Source organism: Cadophora gregata (genome assembly GCF_030347475.1).
Source record: "Cadophora gregata isolate MNR1 chromosome Unknown scaffold_15, whole genome shotgun sequence".
NCBI classification, from domain to species: Eukaryota; Fungi; Ascomycota; class Leotiomycetes; order Helotiales; family Ploettnerulaceae; genus Cadophora; species Cadophora gregata.
Genome location: NW_026695938.1, coordinates 1511438 through 1537993, shown reverse-complemented (window position 1 = coordinate 1537993; position 26556 = coordinate 1511438). Strand labels below are relative to the sequence as shown.

Sequence of the window (26556 nt, the reverse complement as noted above, 5' to 3'; positions counted from 1 at the left end):
GAATGCTGTTGTGAAAAAATTGCTGTATATCTCAGAAAGTCATTTGGCGTCTGACATTTAAGCGAGGCATAAATGAATGTCAATAAATCTCCATTTAGGAGCTGAATACCGACTATGGATCAAGAACAATACAGCTTAAACAGCTTGAGTACACTACACGATTAAACTTGAGCATAACACCAATTTTCAGAGCAAGCCTACAAGCCTGAGTCAATCTGATCCACAACATGATCCACTGTCCAAGAGGCCCAATCTCGACACGTCTGCGCCATGATACCTGGAATTTGCATTTCCTTTTCAATATCATCAGGTCGCTCAAGAATTACCATTACGAAACCATCAGAAACATGCCACGCAATGTGACAATGAAACGGCCATACACCCGGATTATCCATATCGAACTGCACAACCACATAACTCGGGTCTCCCTGATAGTCCGACTCTTTCGCCGTCCCAGCATTAGCAACTGCTTTTTGTACATTTGGCGTGTCCCTACGCATGGGGTTGGATGGGTTGATAACAGTGCTATTGTCGGTCCAGTTCCCGACACCCGAGTCTAGAATATAGAAGTTGTGTCCGTGGATGTGCATGGGGTGAGAGGCCAATGCCATGTGGTTGTAAACGACCATGCGAACGCTGGTGTTAGAGCCAAAGTTATACACATTCTCTACTTCGGGGAAAGACAGATTCCCAAGTTTTGCTCGAAGGAGATCGGGATCGTTATAGTCATCGAGGTACGAGATATTGTTCATGTACCACACGTTGTGGGTGCCATTGTTCCATAGGACACAGTGCACTTCAATCGTCACTGAGGGTTCCGGGACGGGCATAGCAAATTCGGGCACAGATAAGCTTATGTCATCGTTGTCGCAGAACATGAGTTGCTCGCCTGTTGTGCTCGAATTGGTGAGAGGAAGCGTCGTGGTTGACGCTCCTTCGTAGTAGACGGCTGCTAGACCCGTGAGGTTGTCGAGCCCGACGTCAGAGCAGAATGGGGTTGTCTCGGATCTCATCCAGTAACTTTCACTTGCTTTGCCAGTGGCTTCTACGACGACGTCTGTGCGCTGGCCAACGACTAGTGTGACAACATTGGTCGCGTAAGGAACGATGGGAACAAAATCGACGGCGATGACTGTCAGTGTATGACCGTCGATGCTGAATTTCTGGATGGGCTCGGATCCACTGTTGATGAGTCGCAGTCTGTGTTTCTTTCCTGACTCAAAGCGGAATTTGGACACGCCAGCATCGGGTGTACAAGTCAAGTTGGTGAGGCTACAGTCATAGTTCATCTTTCCGTTGATCAAAATGCTCTCCGCAGAGAAGAAGCCTGCAGATCCGAACCCATTCGGCAACATCGTGATTTCGACCATTGCCCAATAATCCAGATGAAACCAGTCGCTCAGCATTACTGGCCCCAAGTCGATGTCATAGTCGTAGTTTGTCGGTACGTAGATGATCATGGGACCTTGAGCAGCGGCGACGTACTGTGCACTGTAGTGAGAATGCCACCAAGATGTGCCGTAAGAATCGGCTCGGAATCGGTAGGTGAATGTCGAGTTTGGGGCGATGGGGCATTGTGTAACCCCAGGCACGCCATCCATCCACGGAGTTTCTCTCTGGAGAAGACCATGCCTTACTCATGTCAGTGATGGAAAACAGCGGAGATTATTGATAGAGTACCAGTGCAGCGAAGTTCCCTCGCAGCAGAGATTATTTGTGATTTCCACTTCGATCCAGTCCCCCCAATTGGCCTCCAGGAGCGGCCCGGGATATGCTCCATTAATCGACAGAGTGTTGTTCATCACAACTCCGTCAGGGGCAACCGTTCCTACTGAAATCTCCCATTTATGAGGTCGAGTAAAACCTACAAGAAACATCAGCCGGGAAAATCCATGAGGCCCAGGGATTTACAAACCTGTGTCTGGGAAGTCTGACGGGTTGGTGTTCCACACTGTACGGTCTCTCCATGGAGAGCCCCCTTTTAACATTGGTCCAGGAAGAAATTTGGGAAGCGTAGGTGCTCCCAAAGTTCCAAGCTCGGTGGCTCCTATGTTTTGTTAAGCATGAAACAGATCTCTCAGATGGGTGACGAACCATTGGTGACAGATTGTGGCAAGGCATTAATCAGGAAAGCAGTGCCGTTGGCTAATGAATCGAAGCGCATATTGAGTAAAGACCAGTAATTGATTAAATCTTGGCGTGGTTGACGTGAAGCTGGCTGCAGTCGAAAATAATTTATAAGCTGAAGACAGATGAATGTACCTGGTCCACAAGCTTTCCACCAACGTAGTGGCGCAGGTACTTCACAGAGCCACACCAAAATCTACTGCCCAATGAGTCCCTTGAATTTATGGCACTGACATGCATTCATCTTTCTGGTAGTTGGATGGGCCTCCGGAATTCGGCTGCCGACTTCAGCTCAGAAAGGTGACGAGGGAGATAGGCGAGATTAAGCGAGACACAGGGTCATTTGCGCAGGGGTTGATAGCTGGAATCAAGCTGCCACCAAGAAACAAGTCAAAGTTCGGGCCAGATATGAAGTTATCGACGGATATCATTTAATACCGAAAAGAAAGAGATATGGACAATTCGGAGTTCAAAGCGAGAGCTGGATGTTTAAATATACGCCCGTTGAATAAGCATGAACCTCGAAGTAAACAATAGACGGATATGAAACAATAAATATTAGATCCAGCGGATAGGGATATAAGTGGCTCCATCATCATGTATTTCCCGGTCATTTTGAACAGTTCAATCGCATATTTTGCAAGAGAGAGTGTAAAGGATGATTATTCGATATTTAAGGTCACCAGCCCGATACCTTTATATTGTTTGACATCACATATCTAACTCAATGACATACCGACCAGGTGGTAGGTTCTCTTTAACATAGAAGACAGTACTGCAAGTCAAGACCCTTCTCTACAACTTGAACATCCATTCCAGCTTAACACCGATGACTAGGGATGCTACATCAAAGGGCAAGCCATGCCAAGACCATGCCACCAAGAGGAAGAAGCATCCTCCCATAATTCAAAGCAGCCCATCGGGCACATAGCATCCGGGTCTCTTCGATTGAATTCATATCGTCTCTCGTATTTTGGATGTTTTTTTCAGTCGACTTCTTCGCGAGAGTAGCTCCCTTAGCCATCAATTTCTTATTCGTAGGCGAGACGAAAAGGATTGTATACGGGACAACACTGAGGTTCAGGAGAGCTGCCGTGAGGAGGTATGATGTTGAACGGCTGTCAACTTGGGAAGACAACATTGCAGATGCAAGACAGGCGAGTCCTGAGGGGACGGCCAGAGGAGGAGAGAGACGGAAGCCGCGAAAGTAGACAGTGCGCCAGAGGTCGATCAAGTGAGTTTCTGGGAGGTCGACGCTGAGGAGGGCTGGAATGCTGATATAAGATAGCGAAAGTAGGACCCCTTAAAGTTGTTAGGCGATGAAAAGAATAATGTCTTGGGAACACAGAGAAACTTGTTAAATGAAATGGAAGGGGGTCTTAAATCTCATTCTTACCAGTCAACGTAGAACTGGCCGTGATGCTGGCCATGAGCAGAGCGGTTTGGGTTGAATCGGGCAGCATTTTTCAAGCTTTTTCTAGTATCAAGTATTGTAGTCACTCGGTATATCGCAAACAGCTGGATCGAAAAGCAGAGAAAAATGGGAGTATAGAGATGTATGTTCCGAGCTCTTTGGTGTCCTGAAACCAGGCTCTGGGGTACTTTACTAGTGCTACAAAGCTTTTAATTCGGCTCGATACTAAGAGCTCGATACTCTGTCAACTCCTCAGTTATCTTGCATACGCTGACGCACACTTTTCCAACTCTTGTTGCCGCGTGGAATTCCGAGCGGAACTCGGCCGCCGAACAGCGCGTAAGACGTTGCAGGCCCTACATCTCAGAAGTTCATCGCTGGAGCCCCTGCGGCTAGTCTCACACTAGCAAGGAAATTGAAACTTGATTCGTGATGCTGACGAGAGTTCGCGAGTGTCTGTTGGTGTACCTGGATCCAGCAGAGGCTGGGCACGTGACACTAGGCTTTTGTCCCGATCTCGAGTCATTGAAAGAACTTTATCCGCTATGAAATAGAATAGGTGGTATTATTATTAACTACTAAATTGGTGATAATCTCTCAAAAATAGTCGTTACTTTCGTGGTATCGGGAGCAATGTGAATCATGTGAGCACCAAATCCAAACTGGCCAGGTAGGCTGTGATTAGGTGGTGTCAACTTCATCTCCTCAAAATATTCTTGTCCGAGCATCAGCAACGCGTCGCCACGACCTCAAGCGCGTCTTGTCAATCATTACCGCGAGAGAGCATCATGGCTCCTTCACGCCTGGACACATGACTTCGCTGTAGAGCTTCGAGTCTTTTGGTCACAATATATGCGACTGATACCGGCGACAAGGACTGCAACTGCACAATAAATATACGCATTTGCTATCGGAGGACAGATATCAATCGACTATTCCAGTCCAATCTCGATCACTGCATCCATTCCCAGACGATGAACAGCTACCACTTGCATTCCAATTGGCTGGACCAGCGACGCCCATTCTTTCTCTGTGCGCTCCTTGCCCGTCACATCCGCCATCATCCACAAGTCAAAAGAAGCTTGGAAAAGATTGACGTCTGTCTCTTTGATGACGAAATCATTGATAAGGATTCGGGAATAGCCACCTTTCAATGCGCCTTTCATATTGCGCAAGATCTCTTGACAGTCTCCATCCGGCCGGCCATGAAATATGGCACTGAAAAAGTAGTACTTGGCCCCTATACACCATTTCCTTCAAGTCAGTGACCGCGCAAACTGTGTGGTTCAAGGTAACAAACCGATAACCACCTGTGGTGTGAATATGTCATGTGGCATGAGCTCAATTCCACAACCCTGCAACCCAGCAAGCACCTCAGGCTCAAGCGTACTGCTTGGTAAGACGTGGGGCAAATCCTGGAGAATCACTCGACCAGGAAGACTGGGGTATCGTGTCTTGAGGTCCTTAGCTCGGTGTCCAATACCTCCGGCAACATCCACAAAAAACACCTCATCTTCAGGCAGCTGTAGCTGAGTCTCTTTGGCCCAGGGAAATATATCAACGAAATTCTCCCTGTTTTGTTTGAAAGCCATCATCACCTTGTCGAAGATCTTGGATCGACGTGGCTCAGCCTCGAGATGCTCCCATAGTGGCCTTCCATATGTGAAAGAGTGGGGTCCCATGACATAGCTGTCTGGTTCCTTGAAGCCGATGTTCTGCAAGTACACTGGGAGTTTCGCAAAAATTGGATTAACAATATCACACCTTCCAAAAGCCGTCAGCTGAATGCGAGTGGGTTGTTGGGATGCGCAGTGCGACTTTTGACATACCCATGCTTTACGGCGTCGGCGATACCTGGCTGGAGGAAGGCTCGGGATAGATCATTTGCTGCATATGTTTGAGCAGCAACCTCATCCGCCATTTTAGCGGCTGTCAATATTCTCATGATACGTGCTTGGCTGATCAGCAAGTGCTCGTCACCAGAGGAAGTCGTCTCAGACTTACCGACAAGCAACGGTGCAGATTATGTGCGCTCGCCAATCTCGTCTGCTGTCAGAATCTTTCCCTCTTCCAGCGCTTGGAGATATCCAGCCTCAATGGCAATTCTCATAGCCACCATAGGTGGAGACGTCTCGAAGACAATACGAAGTGCTTGTTCCACGGGACTCTCAAGGGAGTCTGCAAGCACTAGCGCTGCTGTGCGTATCTCGTATCGTGTGGACTTATCAATGGACTCATCTTTTGCCATAGCTGTAGCTTTCCGAGCGAGAATTTCAATGGATGCCAGAAGCTGTTCCTTGTCGTCGACAGCTGGAACAAGCACCGGATTGGCAGGCATCGTGTCGTTGATTGTCGCAGGAATAGGTTTTGCTTGACCTGCTGTTGCATCCAAAACAGCTACTGGCAAATGATCCACCTCGATGGCTTCTCGCATCGCTTGCTTCTCTTGCATAATATCAATTGGGGCGGTTTGAAGGGAGGTAGCCATGATGATTGTTGAACGTACTATCTATCTGAAGATCACGCTCAGAAGTTTACAAGGGAAGTTTTGCGTTCTCTGGGAAGTTGAGATGAGAAACGGCATTGATAATACGTTTGCGGGGCACCACGCCGGAGCTTGGAACTGTCAATTTGCCCTACAGTGTATCCAGGGGATATTCTCTAGCGGCTGACAGAAGTGATATCTCGCTCCCGTATTCCAACGGTCTCGGCAGCCGAAACGCGAAGGAACTTCGGGATTCAACAAAGCACGCTAGACCCAGAGGTCGAGAATTACCTCCCACGTGGGGGTAAACATATCTGGGCATATGAGATATCATCATGGGCAGACTTGGGACAGATTCTCATGTTCGCTGAAGCGTACAGTTCAACACACAGCAAGCAAGGCTACTCAATAGTCTGCGTCTATCACCGCAATGGATCTTCTCCTTTTTGGAGATCAAACTTCCAACTCGCTGTCGTTTCTGCGGCAAGCAGCAGCATCCAGAGAAACCTCCATCAGTGATGTATTCCTTACCCAAGTGTCTTCACTACTGCGGGCGGAAATCGAAAGGCTGCCCTATGACTGCCGATCACAGATTCCACAATATGTCAAAATTCTTGATCTCATCGCCTCATATCAGGAACATGATCTCAAAATTCCCGAGTTGGAAGCAGCATTCCTGACGATATCTCAGATTGCTTGGTATATCAAGTAAGCATTTCTACCTCGCTACTGTGAAGCTGTCTGTCTGACAGGTGCAGGTATTGCGAGAACAATCCGCAAGAATCAGTCAGTAGATGGCGGTGCGTTGCTATATGCACTGGATCGCTAGCTGCAGCAGCCATTGGTAAGTTGTCATCATGCTTCACATGCATCTGTTCTTTCCATGAATGAGAACGATGCAGATATCGCTTCTTGTTCGTTCCATCGTCTATGACTTTTTCTTACTGATACGCTCCAGCTTCGTCCGTGTCCCTCCACGACTTGACCATCTTAGGAGTGGAAGCTGTGAAAGTAGCGTTCCGGGCTGGTACTTGCGCCAGCATCATTGGCCATGCTGAAGAAGAGAGTAGCTGCAGCTGGTCCACCCTGATTACCGATATCTCTGCCGAGACTGTACAGATCTCCCTTGACGAATTTCATGCCAACGCAAGCGTCCCCAAATCTCGGCAGGCGTACGTCAGTTGTATCGGCCCGAACTCTGTCACGATCAGCGGTCCACCCAGTGTCACTCGAAGTCTCTTCAAAACTTCATCTGAGCTGAAAAGTAATACAAGAATGATACTTCCAGTATACGCGCCCTACCACGCGAGACACCTTTTTCAGCAGGAAGACATCAAAGGAATTCTGGATGATGAGACACTTGCAGTTTTGAAACGGTTCCGCTCCACCGGGGAAGTCTATTCAACGGTGACAGGCAGATGTCACGAATCCTCAGACACTGCAGAACTCTTTGCTATTCTCCTTGACGACATGCTCTGTAAGCCAGTTAAATGGAAACAAGTTATTGAGGCGATCACAATAGACTACAGCGCGGATTCAAAGACATGTAGGTTACTAGCGGTCGGTCAGAACGCCTTTTCTAGCGGTCTGATATCTTCACTCAAAGCCTCGGGTGTGGACGTCACATCTCTCGACAATCCGCGAAACCTCTCAGGCACTGAGGGTCTTAAACTTTCAGAATCACAGAGTAATAAAATCGCGATTGTTGGGATGGCTGGGCGCTTTCCGAACGCAGCCAACCATGAACAATTGTGGGAGCTTCTCATCCAAGGCCTGGATGTCCACAAGGAGATCCCCAAAGACAGATTTGACGCACACGCACACTATGATCCGTCAGGAAAGGAAAAGAACATAAGTCATACTCCGTACGGGTGCTTGATCGATGAGCCTGGACTGTTTGATCCCCGATTCTTCAATATGTCTCCCCGAGAAGCAGCACAAACCGACCCTATGGCCCGTCTAGCACTAGTCACGGCATATGAAGCGCTTGAAATGTCTGGCTTCACGCCAAACAGGACGCCTTCGAGTCAACTCAATCGTATCGGTACATTTTACGGCCAGACTTCCGATGATTGGAGAGAGATCAACGCCGCTGAAAATATCGATACCTACTTTATCACGGGCGGTGTGAGGGCTTTCGCGCCGGGGAGGATCAATTACTACTTCAAATTCGGAGGTCCGTCCTACAGTATTGATACAGCTTACTCGTCAAGTCTTGCAGCAATTCAGCTTGCTTGTACTTCAATTCTAGCTGGGGAATGCGATACTGCCTGTGCTGGTGGTGTCAATATCCTCACGAACCCTGATATATTTGCGGGTTTGAGCAAAGGTCAATTTCTGTCGAAGAATGGTCCTTGCAAAACATTCGACAACGATGCAGACGGATACTGCCGTGCTGATGGGTGTGGTACACTCGTCTTGAAGCGGTACACGGATGCTGTTGCTGACAATGATAACATCTTGGGCTGCATTCTAGCATCGGCTACCAATCATTCAGCCGACGCTATTTCCATCACTCACCCTCATGCTGGAGCCCAAGAATCTCTATACAAGCAGGTCCTGGCAACCGCGAATGTATCACCGGATGATGTTACTTATTGCGAGCTTCATGGTACCGGCACGCAGTCAGGAGATCATATAGAGATGGAGTCGATTACGAATGTGTTCGCTTCAGAAATAACACCTCGTCGGCCCACAAACACTCTTTACCTTGGCTCTCTGAAAGCCAACATTGGCCACGGAGGAGCTGCTTCGGGCTTTAGTGCCATGGTAAAATGTTTGTTGATGTTGAGAGACGATACGATACCACAGAATGTCGGCATTAAAGGCATCATCAATCAGACATTCCCGCCGGATCTTCAAGCACGAAACGTCAACATACCCCTCAAGAATGTGCACTGGCCGAAGTCGCAGCAGAAGAAGAGGACAATCATGGTCAACAACTTCAGTGCCGCAGGTGGGAATACTGCTGTGATCCTGCAAGAAGCCCAAAATCCACCCGTCTCTACAATGCCCGACCCAAGAGATGCTCACGTTGTTTCTGTCTCTGCGAGAAGTAGAGGGGCATTGAAGCGGAACCTTGCAAATCTGATAGCATACATTGACGAGCATCCACAAACACATCTCTCCAGTCTTTCCTACACCTCCACTGCGAGGCGCATGCAGCATAACTATCGGATTGCTGTATCTGTGACCAGCCTGGCTAAGGCGAGAGAAGCACTTTTGGCTCGTGTCAACGATGAGCATCAGCCCATGACAGTGACCGGTGCAAAGGTTGTGCTGGCTTTTACAGGCCAAGGAACAAAGTACTCGGGGCTTGCAAATTCTCTCTATACAACTTTGCCTAGCTTCAAGACTTCGATCGATCGATTGAATCGATTTGCCCAGACAGAAGGCCTTCCATCATTTCTACCGCTGATCACAGAGAACAACATCTCGCAACTATCACCAATTATTCTTCAAGTTGGCTTGGCTTGTATTCAAATCTCTCTGGCTAAGATGTGGGAGTCTTGGGGAATCAAACCAACAGCTGTAATCGGGCACAGTCTTGGAGAGTACGCCGCACTTCATATCGCTGGAGTCATCTCTGCAAATGATATGGTACGGTTGGTTGGGCGTCGTGCGCAACTAATAGTCGACCACTGTTCTCCTTCGAGCCACGGTATGCTGGCCGTCAAGGCAAACAAAGAGACGATTCGCGATGTTCTTGGGGTCCACATGCTTGAAATTGCATGCAACAATGGTCCTTCTGAGACTGTACTTTGCGGGACCGTGGAAGCCCTTGAGGCCACCGCCAAGAAGTTGGCAAGGTCAGGGCTGAAGTGCACACTATTGAATGTCCCTTACGTCTTTCATTCTGCCCAGATAGACCCGATACTGGATGGATTTCAAGACTTTGCCAGCAGAATTGAATTCCGCAAGCCAGAGATTCCCTTCTGTTCGACTGTCACAGGAAAAGTCATCTCGACTTCGAAACATGTTGGACCTGAGTACCTCACCAGACATGCTCGTCAAACAGTAAACTTTACTGGGGCTTTGCACAGTGTAGTTGTGGACGGTCTGGTTGACGGAAAAACTGTTTGGCTCGAGGTCGGAGCCCATCCTATCCTCGCCGCAATGATCAAGGCCACACTCGATTGGGCACCGAGGGTTTTCCCGTCACTGAAGAAAACAGAGTCTGCATGGCAAACGATCAGTTCCAGCATTTGTGGTCTTCATGAAAACTGGAGCAAGCATCAATTTCAACGAGTTTCATTCAGAGTTCAAAAGTTTTCAGCGCCTTGTGGTTCTCCCCACATATGCTTTCGACAACAAAACTTACTGGCTCGACTATCACAACAACTGGTGTCTTACTAAAGGCAGTGTTCCGACATCAGTAGGTTGTGATCCGAGGAAACAAGTGTTTCCTTCAACAACCTCATGCCAAACTATGGTTTCTGAGAGCTTTGATGGTGATACTGGACAATTGATAGCGCGATCCGACCTCGCGGACACGAAACTCGCAGCACTTGTCTCTGGTCACCTGGTCAATTGCGTAGCTCTGGTTCCTTCCACCCTGTATGCTGATATGGCCCTGACTATGGGACAGTACATGTACCAGAAGTTGAGACCAAATGACGAAATACCAGGAATGAACGTTTGTGACATGGAGGTCTTCAAGCCCCTCGTTGCACTGCGGCGTCCAACACACAGTGGTCAGCATATCGAAGTTGAGTCAACCGCAAACCTCCAACTTGGCGGAATTCGTTACTTGTTCCGAACTGTTTCTTCCACCGGCATTCTCCTGGCCGACCATGGTACCTGTATGCTGAAGTTCGAAAATGTGAACGCCTGGCTCGATACTTGGAAGATCAATCAGTACATGGTACAAGGCCAAGTCGATCAACTGCAGCGGAAGCTTGAAAATGAAAAGGCTCATAAAGTGCTCCAAGGTCTGGCGTACAAGCTGTTTTCGGCTTTGGTCACTTATGATAAGAAGTATCAAGGAATGCGGGAGGTCACCTTGGATGCGAAAGAGACCGAGGGATCCGCTCAAATTGCTTTTCAGGCTGATGAGACAAACGGAGCATTTTTCTGCTCGCCATACTGGATTGACAGTTTATGTCACATTAGTGGCTTCGTCGTGAACGCTACGGATCTCATCGACTCCGCTACGGATGTTTACATTTCCCACGGCTGGAAGAGCATGCGTTTCGCGCGTCCGTTCTCGGCTGGCAAGCAATACCGGTCGTATGTTCGCATGCAGTCTCGGCCGAAGAACATTAAAATGGGTGATGTTTATATATTCGAGGGCGGTGATATCGTTGGCAAGGTTGGAGGTGTCAAATTTCAGCAGATTCCTCGCAAGCTGCTCAACACTTTTCTTCCTGGGCCAAGTGTTATCTCAGGTCAACGACCAGAAATATTGCAGAAGCCTACGGCACGCGCAATAGTCCCCAAATCTCAGCGCGCTCAAATATCCACATCTGAGCCAACCCAAACCCTCGCCTTGAGGGCTTCAGACATCGTTGCAAGCGAGACTGGCGTTGAACGATCGGAATTGGTAGCCGATACTGCATTCGATAACCTTGGCATTGATTCGTTAATGTCCATCTCGATGGCTGCTAGATTCCACAGCGAACTTGGAGTTGAATTGTCAACATCGATGTTTACAGATTTTACGACCATTGGCGACGTCTTGGAATTCTTCGGCGTCCACGATCGCCTATCTGGCAACGCTGAACAGCATTTTCCCTCCGGGTCTTCATCTTCACATACGATAAAGCCCTCCTCAATCAACGATGAAGTTATTGCAACTCCACAGTCTGGGTTGAGTCTTGAGGGATTGTCCCTGGATTCCGGTAATGTGAGTGGCGTTCGGGAGATCATTTCGCGGGAGATGGATATTGATCCTACAGAGCTAGCGGATGATACTGACCTGTCTACCATGGGAATGGATTCCCTCATGAATTTGACTATAATGGCAGCTCTTCAGGAGAAGTATGGGGTCGAACTTCCTTCGATGCTGCTGGTAGAAAGTCCTACCATCAAGGATATCGAACTTGCAATGGGCTTTCGAAGTCTACCCATTCTCTCACAACAGCCTACCCAGCACAGATACGTAGCTAAGCCAGGCTCACAAGAAGTTCCACTCAAAAAGCACATATCGAATGCTTCGAGCTCTGGACCCAGTAAAGTTTTGTCCGACTTGTCGCAGTGCCCAACCTGCAACTTCTATTCTGCTTCAAGGCAATCCCAAGAATTCGAGTAAGATTCTATTTCTCCTACCCGATGGTTCCGGATCCGCAACATCCTACCTGCGCATCCCCACCATCTCCCATTCTGTTGCGGTCTACGCGCTCAACTGCCCTTTCATGAAAACACCACATGATTTTACCATCGGTGTTCCCGCAGTGTGCACCCTCTACCTTGCCGAGATTCAACGACTACAAACTCATGGGCCATATCACATCGGTGGCTGGTCGGCAGGCGGTGTCATGGCATACGAAGTCACTCTCGGTCTCGTAGCGATGGGCGAGACTGTATCTACTCTCTTCCTCATCGACTCACCTTGTCCCATAGAGCTGAAGCCACTCCCTGTGCGTCTCTTTTCGTACTTCGACGAGCTAGGCTTGCTCGGAGGCCGTGGCGCAGGATCGACGCCGGCCTGGCTGATCCCGCATTTCGAGTCTAGCGTGAGGGAGCTGGCAGCGTACGAGCCTCGCCCCATGCCGGCAGGGACGAGTCTGAGAATTATAGCCGTCTGGGCCAGAGATGGAGTATGTGAAGAGCGTAAAACGCCGAGATTTGAGTGGACAGGTAATGGTGAAGAAGAACCGCGGACGATCAAGTGGTTATTGGAAAAGAGGACTGACTTTGGTCATAATGGGTGGGGCAAGCTGGTGGGACAGAATAGGATTCATATTCATGTTGTGGAGGGAAATCATTTCTCGATGATGGGTGGAACACAGGTAAGTTTGGAGAAAAGAAATGGTATGTATCTGAGCTGCGTGCTAATTCATGTGCAGGTTACCGCCCTTGGTGATCTGATCAGGCAGGAACTCATGGCTGGATGACGGTGGATAGAGGCAACTTTCGCGCACGGTTGAACATTGTCATTTCATGTGAAAAGTGGGAATTTCTGATTCAAGATGTATCAAAATTCAGTTGAAGAAATCTTTGTGACTTTCATGACCTGTCTTTTTTTGTACGACATGATCTATGGGTCTCATTCATTGAACTTCGCCGAGCCTCGCCTTTCTACAATCCTTTGTCCTCCCAAAGACATCGAGGAATTAGTGCTTAAGGATGCTCAATTGGAGGGCTCAAATGTATTGAACCACGTATCCATAGGCAGTGATTCCGGCCAGATGGCACCTATCATTGGATCATTCCATAGGGTTGCATTTTCGAAATCCATGCCCGCCATCGAGAACTGGTCATTCAGCAACGGTTCAGCATCAGCTATACCTGTTGTTTGAGCTTAGACTCTACCCGGTTCTCGACGAGAGGAGAAAGTGCCCAGCCCATACGAGCCCAGACTCGCAATCGCATCGCCGTCAGTGCACGATATCTTGCATTGTACTGCTGAGCAGGATCTGGGGTGGTCTGGGGACCTAAATGGGAAGCGTTTAAGATAGTACTGACTCGAAGATCAAAGACTCGGTCAATCAGATCACGGCTGAGTTTCGATTCTTCCTCGGAATCGGGACAACCGTTCAAATGAGTGAGCAATATCATCAAGGCATGTATCGGCTGGACAAGACCTGGAAGGAACCAAGCGAGGCCCTGAGCCCTGGAGATTGTTGACAGGCGCAGGAAACCGTCGAGAAAGGACCGAGATGTCCTGTGAATCTTCTGTGAATTCATGTCCCCAGAAAAATCGGCATTCCAAGGTCTACTTACTTGACAACCTCACTCTGACAACTTGTTCCTCGAAATTGCTCAACTTGCCAGGATTGCAGTCCAATCATGCAATACGCTCGATCAATCAACATTGTAAGATAAATATTTGCCCATTCATACCATCTGCAATGTGGATCAAGACGATGCAGTAGATCTTGAATGAGCCGCTCAAAGTGGATTATCTCATGTTGCCCGGGCTTCTTATCCAGCCATACATGCATTCTGGATGCCCACTGCCAATGACCTTCCATGGCTAGCTCCATAGATGACGAGGAATGCTCACCATGCGCAGAAACCCCATTAGTCAACTGCCGCTGTGATTGTGGACTGTGTCCGGGGCGAATAATGCTTGGGAGTCCGCTGGCGATTGACGATTCAATATCCAAATAGATTAGATGCTGCCACAGTCTCCCAAGCTCTGTATTCTCTTATGGATTATCAACGCTCTGATCCGCATGGACCTTGAGATTCTGCGCAAATCTGATGGCTGCGGGCAGGAATCCATATGCGGTGAAAGGCGGAAGTTTGCTGGCTTTGAACGTGTTCATGATGACGACGCCTTGCAGAAGCCAAAGCGATGCAGAGAGCGATTTGACATGATACGTTGGAAGTTCGAGAGCTCCAACTAGCATGTCGTAGAGTGAGATGAATTTCAAGCACGTCGTGCTCGGCTCGCTTGGATCAGTATTGTTTGCGCCGGTGTACAACGTCGCGAGGACGAGAACAAACAGCTCTGCCGAGGTATCGAAGGAAAGTGTGTCCCAAAATTGACAATATGTTTCACGAAGAGTCGCGATATCGCATAATGACAAGATGGGATTAAGTGTTGAGACATAGTTTTCGAAGTGCTTGTGGTATTCATCTGCTGGCTCTAGACTGTTGAATAATGTTGATAGAAATGGATCGCCCAGCGAGCCAATTCGGATGACTGGATTGAGAGGAGAGAATGAAGCAGTGGGGTTTTCATTCTTCAATTCGTTATGCTCTTACAATTATTAAAACGTTCATCTTCTTGCGCTTCTCAACAGCACGTACCTGATACTCCGCGCTCCAATGGTGTTGGTCACCGATTGTACTCTGACTTGATCTTCTACCCTGTCGTAAAGCCCCACCATGAACAACAGGGGCTGCTGGAGAAGCCGCTGAGAGTGAGGGGTTGGGGTTCGGAGGGGGCTCGAACAAAGACTTCCAGGTTTCGGGAGGACCACTCGCAGACGGTACACTGCTGTCGTCTGGACCAATATTTTCTGTGATGAACTGAATCTGGGTAGACGGCAGGTCAATGTATTCGCACAACTTTTTTCGTTTGCTGCACTGGAGACATGAAGGGTGGTGGCGGCTGCATTTCACCTAGAAATGTATGTTAACATCAACATTACACTTCTAAATCGTATCAAGTGATCATACTCTCCTGTGTCGACACGAAGTACAAGCTGTAGCCTGGCGTCGTGGTTTCTGTATTACTGACATTGCCTGTGTTTGATGTCAGTAGCGATGTATGTGAAGGCATAAACTGGTTAGAAGTAGCCCTCGCGGTGTTGTTCCAAGCGTTATCTGATATGGAGCCGCTCAGCGATGTGGATATTTGAATTATTGGTCTGGTCAACATTGATACCAGTCACTACCGTTATTCTCAGGGGACGGTGAGTGTGAGGGTGGACGAGATGAGGCACAGTGAAACCGGACGTCATTGTCTTGAAATATGCAAGACTCTGGAGCGGATGTGGCAGCACCAATCGGGCGAAGCTGACACCCGGCTCAGACCCCATTGGAAAAAGCTTACTCTGTCCTCGATTTCTCGAGACATATTCGCGTCACGTCATGTTGATTGCGATCACATCGCTCAAGATGAGAAAGAGTGGAAGTGTTTGAGGTGGAGCGGGATGTTTTCTACACGATCTACAGCAATCGATAACCTATGCTACAAGTCCACCGCCACCGCTATACCGCCTTCATGCCTACTGCATATCTTCCGGCATTTATTCATTGAAGCCGAGATTGACTACTTGCCATACGTGCACGCATCACATGGCCGTAGCGAACAAAGAGCCATGGTAAAGGGACAAATGCTAGTGCGATAAATCCCAACAGCGAGTTGCCCCAACCATAGCCAAGCGAATTTTAAAGTGGCAAGCCAGCGAGGGGTAAGACAGCACCCACGACAGACTGAAAGACCTTGCTTGCTGCCAAAGCAGAGGCAGAATATTTCCCAAAGGTTTCGACGAGATACATATTGATTGAGAGCTGGATATTATCAGTCAGTACAGTTGAAATAGAGGTCTCCTAATTGAAGAGGTTGGAATTACGGCACACTTACAAACGCCGGCATCATACCCATGGAGAACACTGCGGTGCTGATGATAGGTACAATCCAGTGCACATTTTCCTCGACCGCCCAGCCATATGTAAAGAACGCGATTGCAACCAGTGGCCCGGTTAGCATCATCGAGGGCAGACGATATTCTGGCGCCGTGGATCCGTTGTTTTTCTTTGTGAGCTTCTGGTATGCTGCATCGCTTGTCTTTCCTGCAAGAACTAACCCAAGGAACGAACCTACCCCAAGCCAAGATATGCCAGGCCACTGATGCTTGTGTTGAAGTGATATTAGTTCTGGAATACAGAAGGGAAAGTGGTAATGAAGAGGTAGAGTTCTCCAAACAGCATTGCAGTGAATAAGGAAAGCAAGAAAACGATAGGCGATGTAAACAACATCGCGATCGGTCTCGTGATTGCTTGAGACAAAATACGCGGCAAAGATTCTTGATCTGGCTGCCTCATCTCAAGATACTGGCCACCAGCTTCCTTGTTCAAGTCTGTTATCCGCCGCTTCAGCAAAACTGGAGCATAAGTTTCGCGAAGAACAATAATTCCGACGATGAGAAGAAATCCGGTGAGAATTGCAAGCAGCCAGAAGACCCATCGCCATCCTTTGGCAGAAGCCAAGAAGCCTCCGATCACTGGTCCAATTGCTGGTCCCAATTGAACTCCTATACCCCAGAGTGCCATTGCACCACCTCTTTTTTCCTTCGGAAACATGTCTCCGATAGTGGCGCCGCCGAGTGTGGTGGGCGTTGCGCCGAAACAGCCAGCCAGAAATCGAAATACGATCAGCATGGGAAGACTGGAGCTCGTTGCGCAAGCTATGGTGAATACCAGGAAGAGGGCGCATGACAGCAGGTAGACCCACTTGCGTCCGTAGACCTCTGATAATGGAGCAGCGAAGAGTGGGCCGACAGCGAAACCCAGTACATAGATCGAGACAATAGTTTCACTCAGGATAACATTTGCCGAGTCGAATTCCGTCATAACTTGACTGACAGCTGGAGCAAACAGGGAAGATGCAAGTGGACTGGAGTAAGAGTGTCAGGGCAGTGTTTTCCCCTGTTTTCATTTAACCAAGTATACTCACGTAAGAACCGTCATTGCTGAGACCACACCTAGTATCCTCCATCGCTTCGCAGCAGGCCAACTGACAGCATCTTGTTCAGCCTGGAGTTGTTCCAAAGTCATTCGTTGGGGTCTGTCATGATACGTCCCGGGGCCGGGGATTGGTGGAGTAGATACTGGGTAACCATTTTCAGCAGCATCTGCCGGTTTGTATGCTGCAGTCTTCTCGGACATGGCTGCGGTTGGCGGAGTGTGTTCGGCGTGGGGTGCTGACTGCATACAGTTGTATCGTGCAAAGGGCACTGGGACAGGATCATCAAGGGATTGAGATCCGTCTGTCGCAAAGAGGCGCGGTCAAAAAAGGCAAACGATATCGAGTATTGAGAGCGAGGAGCGGAACGAGACACCAGTTATAGGCACTCCCTCGTTTCCCCTCGTACGAAGGGAGTGAAAATGGCATTGGGTAAACAGCACGCTAGTCCGCATTTGGACGTCTCGCACGAGGTTCATGTTAGCCTTGGCGGCCATTGTTTAGATACGGCTCGCTTATTGGCTTGGCTGTGTGCATACGATTGCTCCCTGCGATGCCTTGCATTTTGCATTTGCACTTGCACTTTTAATTGCTTATCATTATTTACGTACATGAAATTGCTCCAGCACTGGCAAATTGTGGATTGCGCTCATCATGTGGGTGCTGTTGATGCCTCGCGCGATGCGGACGGCTGCGGGAAGGCCCGCAAACGCCACCATTTGTACCTTGGGGTACGTATCTCGAGACATCGGATGTCTTGATAGGATAACCCTGTATCTGCGCCGCTCAGCGGCAGGACCGAGACCGAGTAACCGATCTGATTGTCAATTGGCCAAACGCTCGAATGTCACATCGCTCATTGGATTGATTTCCTGCATGTAATTGTGTTTACTTGTGGCGGAGGTCTGAAGAATAGAAGCCTCCTGCAAGCAAAAGCAGTAGTGATCTGCCGAGCTGGGGAGAGATTGTGTGTTTCCCATCATGACATATTACTGATATCCAATGATCTAATAAGTAGTCTCGATGCCAAGTCAACACAAGCTTTCCAGACCCTCGGAATTATTCAAACATCCCCAGAGCTTGGCATTACATAGCAGACATGGCGACAAATAAGCGAGGATCGTACTCATCAACACATACACCTGCTTGCGACCAGTGTCGAACTCGTAAGATCAAATGCGATAGAGACCGACCTCTGTGTTTGAACTGTTCCCACGAGGGGTCACTTTGCAGCTACTCGGATGCTGGAAAAAGAGTCAACCATGTGAAGCTGCTGTGAGTTTATTCGCTTCCCCCTTCAATCGGTCTCATAGTGGAAGCATTTTTGAAATCTGGAATCCTCACAGATTTTTGAGTCCTAACGGACGGGAAGCTAACGCTTATTTGAGCTTGGCGATGAAGAGAAAACACACATGCTGATTGTTTTGTAGAGCACAGGGGATTGGTCGAATAGAAGACCGCCTCATCAACGTTGAGGAAACAATTGAACTCATCAGAAAAGCCGCAGATGTGGTGAACCATAATTCAAGAGGTTTATCCGAGAGAATCCTCTACAGCTGGCAACCCCAAAGGAACATTTCAGCATTCTGTCTGAGATTGACATTGAAGCGAATAACGCGAGGCCAATCGTTCGTCACGTGGTACATCAATTCACCGACTGCCGAGATCTATATCATGGCCCTGGCAGCTTGTTCACCCTCTCCAAAGAATTCGGACTCGCTCTCAAAGATCAGAAATTCAGTTGCGAAGTTCCCACTCTAGAACAACACTTGCAAGAATTGTACTCTGCCACTGTTGAGAGCGGAAATGATGAATTTAGCAGACCAATTCAAACTTTCACACTGCCTCCAAAACAGCTTTTATTGATGGCATGTTCTGAGTCTTTTCAACAAGAAGATATCTCGCTGCAGATTTTCTCTCCAGCAATTTTCCACGCCAATGTACACAGAATATATGGCAAACCGCCGACCGGAGATGAAGATGCATGGGGAGTCTGCTGTAATATCATCGTCTTGCTTGTGCTCGGAACGCAGAGAATCAGCTTTGGCCATCAACCTACCCAGGGGCAAGACTTCTGTCAGCCCTTCTTGGCAGCAATGGAGTATGCTCTTGGGCGGTTGGAGACCTTTAAGCTTCCAAAGCTGATCAATGTGCAAACCTTGGCGTTACTTGTTAGTACACCATCAAGGGACCTGAATCAAATTTCCGGGACTTTTCTACTAGACTTCAAGCTAAATGACAGCAGAGCATTGCGGCAAAACCGTATTTTGAACCTCATGTCTCCAACAGAGTTTTTGAGCAAGCCTGCCTTTTGGCGAGACGTATGGGTCTTGGCATCGCCTCTCGCGAGGAAGGACTGTCCACAGACGCGGTTGAGGAGCGTTCAAAAGTTTTGAGGTCCCTGTATCTGCAAGATAAACCTATATCACTCAATCGCGGCACCAACTGTCTCCTCCCTTCCTTCGACTGCGACTTGCATATCTCACTCCAGGAGTCCAGCCATGGAGAGACTCAACTATGTGCAAGGTATCAGCTCTCACGCTGTCTTGAGGATATATATATCCGTCTCTATTCGAACCACTCGCACCAACAGTCGGCATCACAGCGCAATAAAGATATCGGTGTTCTTGATAGCTCACTCCTGGCCTGGGCTCGCACTTATGGGCAAAGTCTCGACTCCTACTTACTGATGGAATATATCGAAGCACGCATTGCTGTTCTTCGCCAGAGTGGCGAAGATGGGCATCAAACAGAGGTCAAACAGCTTTCACGGATCAGTTGCACTCTTCTTGCTCCCACAGCGACAATCGCACAAAGAACTCCTCTGTTTGACTCCAGTGGTGCACTCGCGTCTTCACTAGCTGTCACACAACCCGCGAATCTACAAGTCCCACCGGGTGCTAACCACTCCGAACCACCATTTCGAATTCGCAGTCTCGTTGAGAAGTTTCCAATGTCTGCATTTTTCACGCTTGCTAGAAGCATCATCAGTCAAAACTGCGAGGAATACGTCGTGGAGGACTTGGAACTAATCCGGATGGTCAATCGCACTTTCCAAGATTACTTCCCTCATGTACAAGTGAAGACAGTGTACAAAAGCTCAGAGCAAGCAGTGAGCAATGTGCTGCGGTTAATTCGTATCGTCCGGCCAGAACTATTTCCGGAAGATGATACCTCAGCTGCTCTAACGGCAAACGAATCCCCTGGATTTGAAGCCAATTCCAGCACGATCCTATCTTCATTCTCGAACACTTCTGGCTGTTCCAACGGGCTTTCTCCGTCAGCTATAGAAAGACTGTCTTGGCTTGATAACTGCGATAGCCTAATGTTCAATGATGGATTTGATAGGAGCTGCATATATACCGATCTGGATATTTCTGGGGACTTCAACATGCCATTGCTAGAAATGGGATCTCAGGCTGTTTCCCCCGACCCGTACCATGCCGATGGTTACGTAGTGTGAAAAAGTTCACTTTGAGATTATGCATGCGGTATTCGCATCAAATTGGTTTCTTACATCAATGGCGACCTGTACATCGTTGTCGGGAGCTTGTAGAGCTAGATTTGCCAAGACTGTTCAAATTACTCGGGCTTGGAGTTTATCAAGCGCTCCCTGAATTAGTGATTCTCTCTTGAGACCAGTCTGTATACGAAAGTACATTATAGAGACACAATCGAGGATCGCATTGAAAGTTGTTAGTAAGGCTGGTATGTGACAAAGCTGACAGACTCATTTCTATGACACCTTCATCTGCGAATGGCAATCAAACAGTTCAGATCTGTAGATGGACATTAAAACAGGAATTTAAAGGTTTTCAGCAACGCGATGTAGAGGTATTGAAACCCCTTTCTGAGTGGTTTTATTTCAATCTATATTGTCTGCCTTACACATATGTTCTGCTCAGACAATTACCCAAAGTTCACCACTGAACTGATTCCTCGCTTGACGCCCTCTTTATTCCTCACGGATATCCCTCCCCACACTGTTGAACCAAGGTGAGAAAGCAAGAGATGACTTTGCTGTTTTGCAAGAAAGCACGACACAAGCGAGTTACGTTAGGAAACACTCGAGTACAAGGGAAGGCAACTCCGCCTAAGATCGCTACACCGACAAATTCAGAACTCCGTATCAATTAATTTTCTCAAAGAGCACAAGGATACTTCTAATGAGGTCGAGTTTCGCTTACATTTAGCTCAGCTACAGCTGTTCCCATAACTAGTTAGAAACCACGGCTGCGCGCCAGCCCTTATCAAAAATCGTTCCCCCCCTTCTCTAGAAACCTACCTACTTGTATCTTTACGAAACGCTATTATAAAACACTATAACTATATCAAAATAAACTAGAACACTAATAAGCTAACTTATAAGTTTTTTAGTTTTAATTAAATTTCTATTTATAAAGTTATTAATTAATTAAGTTACACAAGATTTAAGGCTCAAAAGTCCAAAGGAAGCCTAAGCTCGCCTAAGGTTAGCTTAAGGTAGCCTAAGCGTAAGGCAAGCTGAGAAAACTGAAACTCTTAGTTTTAAGGAAATCAAATTAATTCTATTAGTATAACACTATTAATTAAAACAAAGCATTAAAGTTAGTCAAAATATATTAATCTTCAATTATTTCAATTATCTAGGTATCATATTAAAAGGTGGTTGTGATACAAGTAGTAGGACTTAGAGAAGGGGGGCGGGGGGGGTGGGGGGGGGGGGGGGGGGAGATTTAGATGAGGGTGGAAAATCGGTCCCGTGATTTCTAACTAGTTACTGTATGGGAACAGCTGTATGGAATCAGAAAGCCGACGCTTGACTTTGCCCCCGTGGCGTCCCTCCATACACAGAATATATGCAAACAAATCAAGCGTCGCAGAAAGCGATTTTCTGACACACACCAAATGGTATAGACCTGACATCTGTTCTCCATTTGGCAGCCTCGCTTAGAGTGCGGGCTAACATTTTCCTTTGTTTACTAATTTCCTTTGTTTACTCAAACGTGTCTGTCTTTGTTAAAGATACAGCTCGCTAGAACACACATTATCCTTTGAGACTTCTGTCTTGAAGTATTCATTGTTCAAAACATAGGCACAAAATGCTATTGTTCAAGTCTTAGCGTCTTGTCTCAATACAGGAAAGAGGGTTAAAACAGCCGTCTCAGAACTCTATATAGAAATTGATATTTCCTTCTTCCGACAAATGAAGGGGGCGAAGAGCAATCCTTCAGGAGAGATCATTGGCCCAAAGCTGAGCAGTCTCAATCATGTCCAACTTCGTAGTTGATCAATCACAGTACCGGCAGGACAGATCTATTTTCCTTTGCCCTCGGCTTGGGATAGTTCCCGATGGCGATCCTCTTCTGGAGGCTCGACACAAGTGTTGTGTCTGCTGGGGCACCTTCCCAGGACTCTCCCAAGATCAAGGTGAGAATTGTGTTGGTGGAGGAGCTCGAGTTCTTCCTTGCGGTCATGTCTTCGGCAAGTCTTGTATCAGCGAAATGTTTTCATCCAAGCGCGGCGTCTGCCCGCTATGCGAAACTAAATTCAAAATCAGAAAAGCAGGTCATTTAGTCCATACCGATCTTGTTGACGAGATCTTGAGTAAAGGTAGACTAACCAAGTTCGACCGCTTGCAACTGGCCATCTTGCTCGTGGCTAAACCTACATTCCTTCTAGTTGAGAGGACAATGGGGGTAGCGAGGCGGCGTCCGGTCATTCACGGCTCATTGCGGGAGCTGGGTGCGCTTCTACTCAAGTGTTTCTTGATACAACTCACTGGCGTCGTGCTAGTCTTACCAGTGATTTGGTCGCTGCTGTTTCTTCTGTGGCTTGTGGGACCCATTGCGCGCTTTTGGCGTAATGCACACTCCCTAGTTACCTTTTGGGTGGCATATTTCAAGATTGTATACATTTATCCTGTCATGAGCCGCCTGGTAATTGCTCACTACTGTGTACACCACTGTGTACTTACGACATTGATTGATGTAATAATTTGGGCACTTGTCCGAGGCTACTTCCCACAGGGCTCTTTAAGACGGGTCTACTTGGACCGATTTGTGGGCATCCTGAAGAATTGGTACTCTGTATAAAAGTTCAATTCTCATTCCCCAAAGAAATCTGCCCACATTTTCGCGAAGAACCACCAGGGGAGGTCGTCCATTAAAATTGCCGAAACCTCAGTCAATAATGAACTTTCAATAATTTGTCGTCCTCTCTCCCACACGTGACAATTTGATAAATATGGCTCTGCTGAACTAGTCTACATACATCTACATACATATAGTAATAAACTGGCGGCCGATAACACCCAAAAGCTTCATGCTAAACAAAGACAGTATTCTGATGCATTAAATGGCGGAGGCATCCCGAATAGCCACCAAGTATAACCAAAAGCAAGTCACATTCACTGTTCACTGTCCTTCTCGGAAAACAGCCAGAACTTTTACATCATAAAAAGGCCTGCGTTGAACTATATAAGAAACAATGACTGAGACGCCAATTAAACTGTTCAGGCCAACTACGTCCCGCCAACCATCAAGATGAGGAAAGTAACCAAGTCAGATATGACCACCACCAAAACCGAGACCTTCTTCTCACAGAGCAGACACATCGAGTTCACCGACGCTCCAGCAGATGAACACACACCCCACATGGCGCGCATACACAGCGCCAAATGTCCACAGTGTGCCGTATACAATCCACACATCATACCCAGCAGCGAGCTCTCCCTGGAGATCATCTCCGACTTCCAGCTACGGTACGCAAAGCTCCGATACTTAGCAGTGACACTAAACAACCGTGATGGTTGGACGCTGGACAAGACCATTTACCTTTGTCCTCGGCTCCGCATTGTTCCCATAGGCGCATCAATCCTCGAAGAACAAACTAGATGTTGGATTTGCCGATGCCCGTGGCCCAGCGATCCAAATGACGACGAGGACGATGATGCTGCTGCCTGTGAAAGTCCGTATCCGGTGATGCTTACATGCGGTCAGATCTTCGGATTAGAATGTCTCGCCGAATAATTTGATGAAGGCTTTCCTATATGTCCAGTGTGTATGACTGTGTTCAAACTCCGAAGAGCTACAGAGACAGGTAAGTATCTCAAATCTCATGCCACTGACTTGCTTAGAGATCATAATCTAGGTCCCTATGCGTTCCGCTACTTCGTGCTGGTTTGCTTGTATCCTTGTCTTGTACTAGTCGATGCGATCATGGGCTGTGGACCAAAAGGGCAGGCGCCAAAGCGGCTTTGGGGAACTTGCTTAGCTTTGTGGGTGGCGATCAAGTTCCAGATTTGCGGCTTGATTGGTGCTCCTTTTGCTGTTGCTGGGTACTTGTTTCAGCCTATTGCCGAATCAGTTCTTGGTGTGGTTTATGATTACGTGCACGATTCGGAACTGGTCCTTTTGTTTGGGTTGCTAGACTTCTGAATGGAGATTAAGATAACGACTAGGGTCTGCACAAATAGTAGATCCGTGGCGCCCAGAGCTGTCAGCCATGTTCTCGTGGATTGATTTAAGTACATTACTTACCAACCCATATGCTATAATGAATTGCTCAGACGATTGTATAACGAAGCAGAAGTAATAAATAATAAACTTGCCTTATCCAAGCTCAATGGCTTGTTCGAAGAACTATTGCACCACCACAGGTAAATCAGGAAGAGTACGAAAACATAGGAACAATGAAGTATAATGAAGCAAGACAATATATTGAAGTGATAATTGTGATATCTATTGAAGTGAAGACGAGTGAAATTGACCCAAGGACTGAATATAAAGTTTTTTGAAGGACATAATTGTTGACACTACCGCCAAAGTCCTAGAACGTTCAACTGAACCTACCCAAAGATTCGATGCCGGAATCTTAGGTTATCAAAAAGACCATATATTCGAAACGGTGTCTTTCTTGTTATTGAATAGGAAGTCTATCTCTTGAAATCTTCTGTTGAATTCAGAGTAAGAGTTGATTTAGGGACTTTCCGTACTTTAGACCATTTGAATATAACAAGACCTTACCCGTCCTTTACAAGCAGAAGCGAAGTACTATAAGCCTATCAACAATTCCCTTCTCCTTTAGTACTTTTTCTCTAGTGGCGGGTCGTGATGGGTATCGCACTTGACAAAGAGCACGCGGAGAGACTATGGTCATATCTTTGCGCAACGGGATCCTTTGCTGCAGCCCAATTACACAAGTCATGCATGGGTGGAGGGGGGAATCATTGTCGAGCCTCGATGGGAGAGGTACCGAAGATAGTAGCCAAACCTGTCAAGATCCTCAGCCCCTGAATCACTTCTTCGGCCTCTTTGAACGCTTCAAAATCCCTTGCGGCTTTGCCCTTGGCTTCTTCTTGGACGATGCGTGGCTGGTAGACTCGAAAGGATCTGCCTTGCATGTGTTCGAAGGATATTGTGATGACGCTTCATAGAATGGAGGAGATGCACTTCCTGTTCATAGCATGCCAAATTGGGGTGATTGGCCAGCTATTCTTCGACTTTGCCGCACCTTTTGATAGACCTTGGCTCGTCTTTTGCGGGGCTTCGGTGCCTGCGCAGCATCCGGCTCTGACTTATCTGATTGGGTTGGAAGCGGCTCTGGCTCTGCGATGTGCGATTTCTGGCCACTGTATTTTAGCTGCTTGTTAGGTCGTCCTTCTTCTGTTGCATCATGAGATTTGCGTTTGAGCGGTGCCTCATGTCCTGCTGTTGGTGGGGACCACTGCATCGAGGAGGAATGCTGAGGAATAGTTGGGACGGTAGAGATGCGGGATGTGTGTTTGGATAAAGCATGCTTCCCATCGTCCTCTCTCCGCCGCTTCGAAGCTCGCTCGTGGTCAAGATCATCGATGGGGCTGCATTTGACTTTGTTCTTGCCATCCTCCACACCTGACCCGGTCCCAGCCACTTTCGTTTGGCTTAACTCAAGCTCGATCAAAGGAATTTGCTCTAGAATCCATCGCAATAGTATGCGGCGGTGCTCGGCATCCTCGTTGGCGATCTGGTAATTCTGCGTCTTGTCAAGAAAATCATGGATGAGGCCATTTCGTCGCTTGATCGAGTCGAGCGATTTGAGTGCGGCGGCGAGTTGAGAATGAGCTGCTGCTAATGTCTGCTTAGTCGCGTGCTGGGCGGACATCACAACTAAGTTGGCGGAACGCACTGCCTCCTCAGCCCGTTCTTTATCACTTGCTCGCTGAAACGCAGATTTGACATCACATATGAACTCCTCTGTCTCGGAGGG

General features: G+C 47.8%; 16 protein-coding genes across 16 annotated transcripts; 7 read left to right on the top strand and 9 right to left on the bottom strand.

The window, feature by feature from the left end:
* Positions 1-61: 61 nt before the first annotated feature.
* Positions 62-2164, bottom strand: ONS95_005132 (uncharacterized protein; the record flags this gene model as incomplete). Its single annotated transcript, XM_058498527.1, has 4 exons — positions 62-1632; positions 1681-1864; positions 1916-2047; positions 2095-2164. 4 exons carry the CDS (start codon positions 2162-2164, stop codon positions 198-200), a joined length of 1821 nt encoding a protein of 606 aa, XP_058352041.1. The 3' UTR covers positions 62-197.
* An 810-nt stretch (positions 2165-2974) lies between these two features.
* ONS95_005131 (uncharacterized protein) lies at positions 2975-3590 on the bottom strand (the record flags this gene model as incomplete). The annotated part of the gene is made up of 2 exons (XM_058498526.1): positions 2975-3429; positions 3524-3590. The coding sequence occupies 2 exons, from the start codon at positions 3588-3590 to the stop codon at positions 2975-2977; spliced, it is 522 nt and encodes a 173-aa protein (XP_058352040.1).
* An 883-nt stretch (positions 3591-4473) lies between these two features.
* Positions 4474-4707, bottom strand: ONS95_005130 (uncharacterized protein; the record flags this gene model as incomplete). The annotated part of the gene is made up of 1 exon (XM_058498525.1): positions 4474-4707. The coding sequence occupies one exon, from the start codon at positions 4705-4707 to the stop codon at positions 4474-4476; it is 234 nt and encodes a 77-aa protein (XP_058352039.1).
* A 120-nt stretch (positions 4708-4827) lies between these two features.
* Positions 4828-5462, bottom strand: ONS95_005129 (uncharacterized protein; the record flags this gene model as incomplete). Its single annotated transcript, XM_058498524.1, has 2 exons — positions 4828-5305; positions 5371-5462. The coding sequence occupies 2 exons, from the start codon at positions 5460-5462 to the stop codon at positions 4828-4830; spliced, it is 570 nt and encodes a 189-aa protein (XP_058352038.1).
* Positions 5463-5564: 102 nt separating this feature from the next.
* On the bottom strand, positions 5565-6029 carry ONS95_005128 (uncharacterized protein; the record flags this gene model as incomplete). Its single annotated transcript, XM_058498523.1, has 1 exon — positions 5565-6029. The coding sequence occupies one exon, from the start codon at positions 6027-6029 to the stop codon at positions 5565-5567; it is 465 nt and encodes a 154-aa protein (XP_058352037.1).
* Positions 6030-6456: 427 nt separating this feature from the next.
* ONS95_005127 (uncharacterized protein) lies at positions 6457-10382 on the top strand (the record flags this gene model as incomplete). The annotated part of the gene is made up of 3 exons (XM_058498522.1): positions 6457-6734; positions 6785-6870; positions 6985-10382. 3 exons carry the CDS (start codon positions 6457-6459, stop codon positions 10380-10382), a joined length of 3762 nt encoding a protein of 1253 aa, XP_058352036.1.
* Positions 10383-10455: 73 nt separating this feature from the next.
* Positions 10456-12276, top strand: ONS95_005126 (uncharacterized protein; the record flags this gene model as incomplete). The annotated part of the gene is made up of 1 exon (XM_058498521.1): positions 10456-12276. The coding sequence occupies one exon, from the start codon at positions 10456-10458 to the stop codon at positions 12274-12276; it is 1821 nt and encodes a 606-aa protein (XP_058352035.1).
* Positions 12277-12379: 103 nt separating this feature from the next.
* On the top strand, positions 12380-13081 carry ONS95_005125 (uncharacterized protein; the record flags this gene model as incomplete). The annotated part of the gene is made up of 2 exons (XM_058498520.1): positions 12380-12976; positions 13034-13081. 2 exons carry the CDS (start codon positions 12380-12382, stop codon positions 13079-13081), a joined length of 645 nt encoding a protein of 214 aa, XP_058352034.1.
* A 75-nt stretch (positions 13082-13156) lies between these two features.
* On the top strand, positions 13157-13486 carry ONS95_005124 (uncharacterized protein; the record flags this gene model as incomplete). Its single annotated transcript, XM_058498519.1, has 1 exon — positions 13157-13486. One exon carries the CDS (start codon positions 13157-13159, stop codon positions 13484-13486), a length of 330 nt encoding a protein of 109 aa, XP_058352033.1.
* A 202-nt stretch (positions 13487-13688) lies between these two features.
* Positions 13689-15506, bottom strand: ONS95_005123 (uncharacterized protein). The gene is made up of 4 exons (XM_058498518.1): positions 15318-15506; positions 14946-15260; positions 13911-14878; positions 13689-13851 (listed from the first exon to the last, which is right to left on the bottom strand). Exons 1-3 carry the CDS (start codon positions 15378-15380, stop codon positions 14339-14341), a joined length of 918 nt encoding a protein of 305 aa, XP_058352032.1. The 5' UTR covers positions 15381-15506; the 3' UTR covers positions 13689-13851; positions 13911-14338.
* A 525-nt stretch (positions 15507-16031) lies between these two features.
* On the bottom strand, positions 16032-16356 carry ONS95_005122 (uncharacterized protein; the record flags this gene model as incomplete). The annotated part of the gene is made up of 2 exons (XM_058498517.1): positions 16032-16154; positions 16228-16356. 2 exons carry the CDS (start codon positions 16354-16356, stop codon positions 16032-16034), a joined length of 252 nt encoding a protein of 83 aa, XP_058352031.1.
* A 158-nt stretch (positions 16357-16514) lies between these two features.
* On the bottom strand, positions 16515-17531 carry ONS95_005121 (uncharacterized protein; the record flags this gene model as incomplete). The annotated part of the gene is made up of 2 exons (XM_058498516.1): positions 16515-17259; positions 17320-17531. 2 exons carry the CDS (start codon positions 17529-17531, stop codon positions 16515-16517), a joined length of 957 nt encoding a protein of 318 aa, XP_058352030.1.
* Positions 17532-19424: 1893 nt separating this feature from the next.
* ONS95_005120 (uncharacterized protein) lies at positions 19425-20791 on the top strand (the record flags this gene model as incomplete). The annotated part of the gene is made up of 2 exons (XM_058498515.1): positions 19425-19499; positions 19574-20791. 2 exons carry the CDS (start codon positions 19425-19427, stop codon positions 20789-20791), a joined length of 1293 nt encoding a protein of 430 aa, XP_058352029.1.
* A 3061-nt stretch (positions 20792-23852) lies between these two features.
* ONS95_005119 (uncharacterized protein) lies at positions 23853-24338 on the top strand (the record flags this gene model as incomplete). Its single annotated transcript, XM_058498514.1, has 1 exon — positions 23853-24338. One exon carries the CDS (start codon positions 23853-23855, stop codon positions 24336-24338), a length of 486 nt encoding a protein of 161 aa, XP_058352028.1.
* A 20-nt stretch (positions 24339-24358) lies between these two features.
* Positions 24359-24746, top strand: ONS95_005118 (uncharacterized protein; the record flags this gene model as incomplete). The annotated part of the gene is made up of 2 exons (XM_058498513.1): positions 24359-24408; positions 24446-24746. 2 exons carry the CDS (start codon positions 24359-24361, stop codon positions 24744-24746), a joined length of 351 nt encoding a protein of 116 aa, XP_058352027.1.
* A 1021-nt stretch (positions 24747-25767) lies between these two features.
* On the bottom strand, positions 25768-26451 carry ONS95_005117 (uncharacterized protein; the record flags this gene model as incomplete). Its single annotated transcript, XM_058498512.1, has 1 exon — positions 25768-26451. One exon carries the CDS (start codon positions 26449-26451, stop codon positions 25768-25770), a length of 684 nt encoding a protein of 227 aa, XP_058352026.1.
* Between the last annotated feature and the right edge of the window lie 105 nt (positions 26452-26556).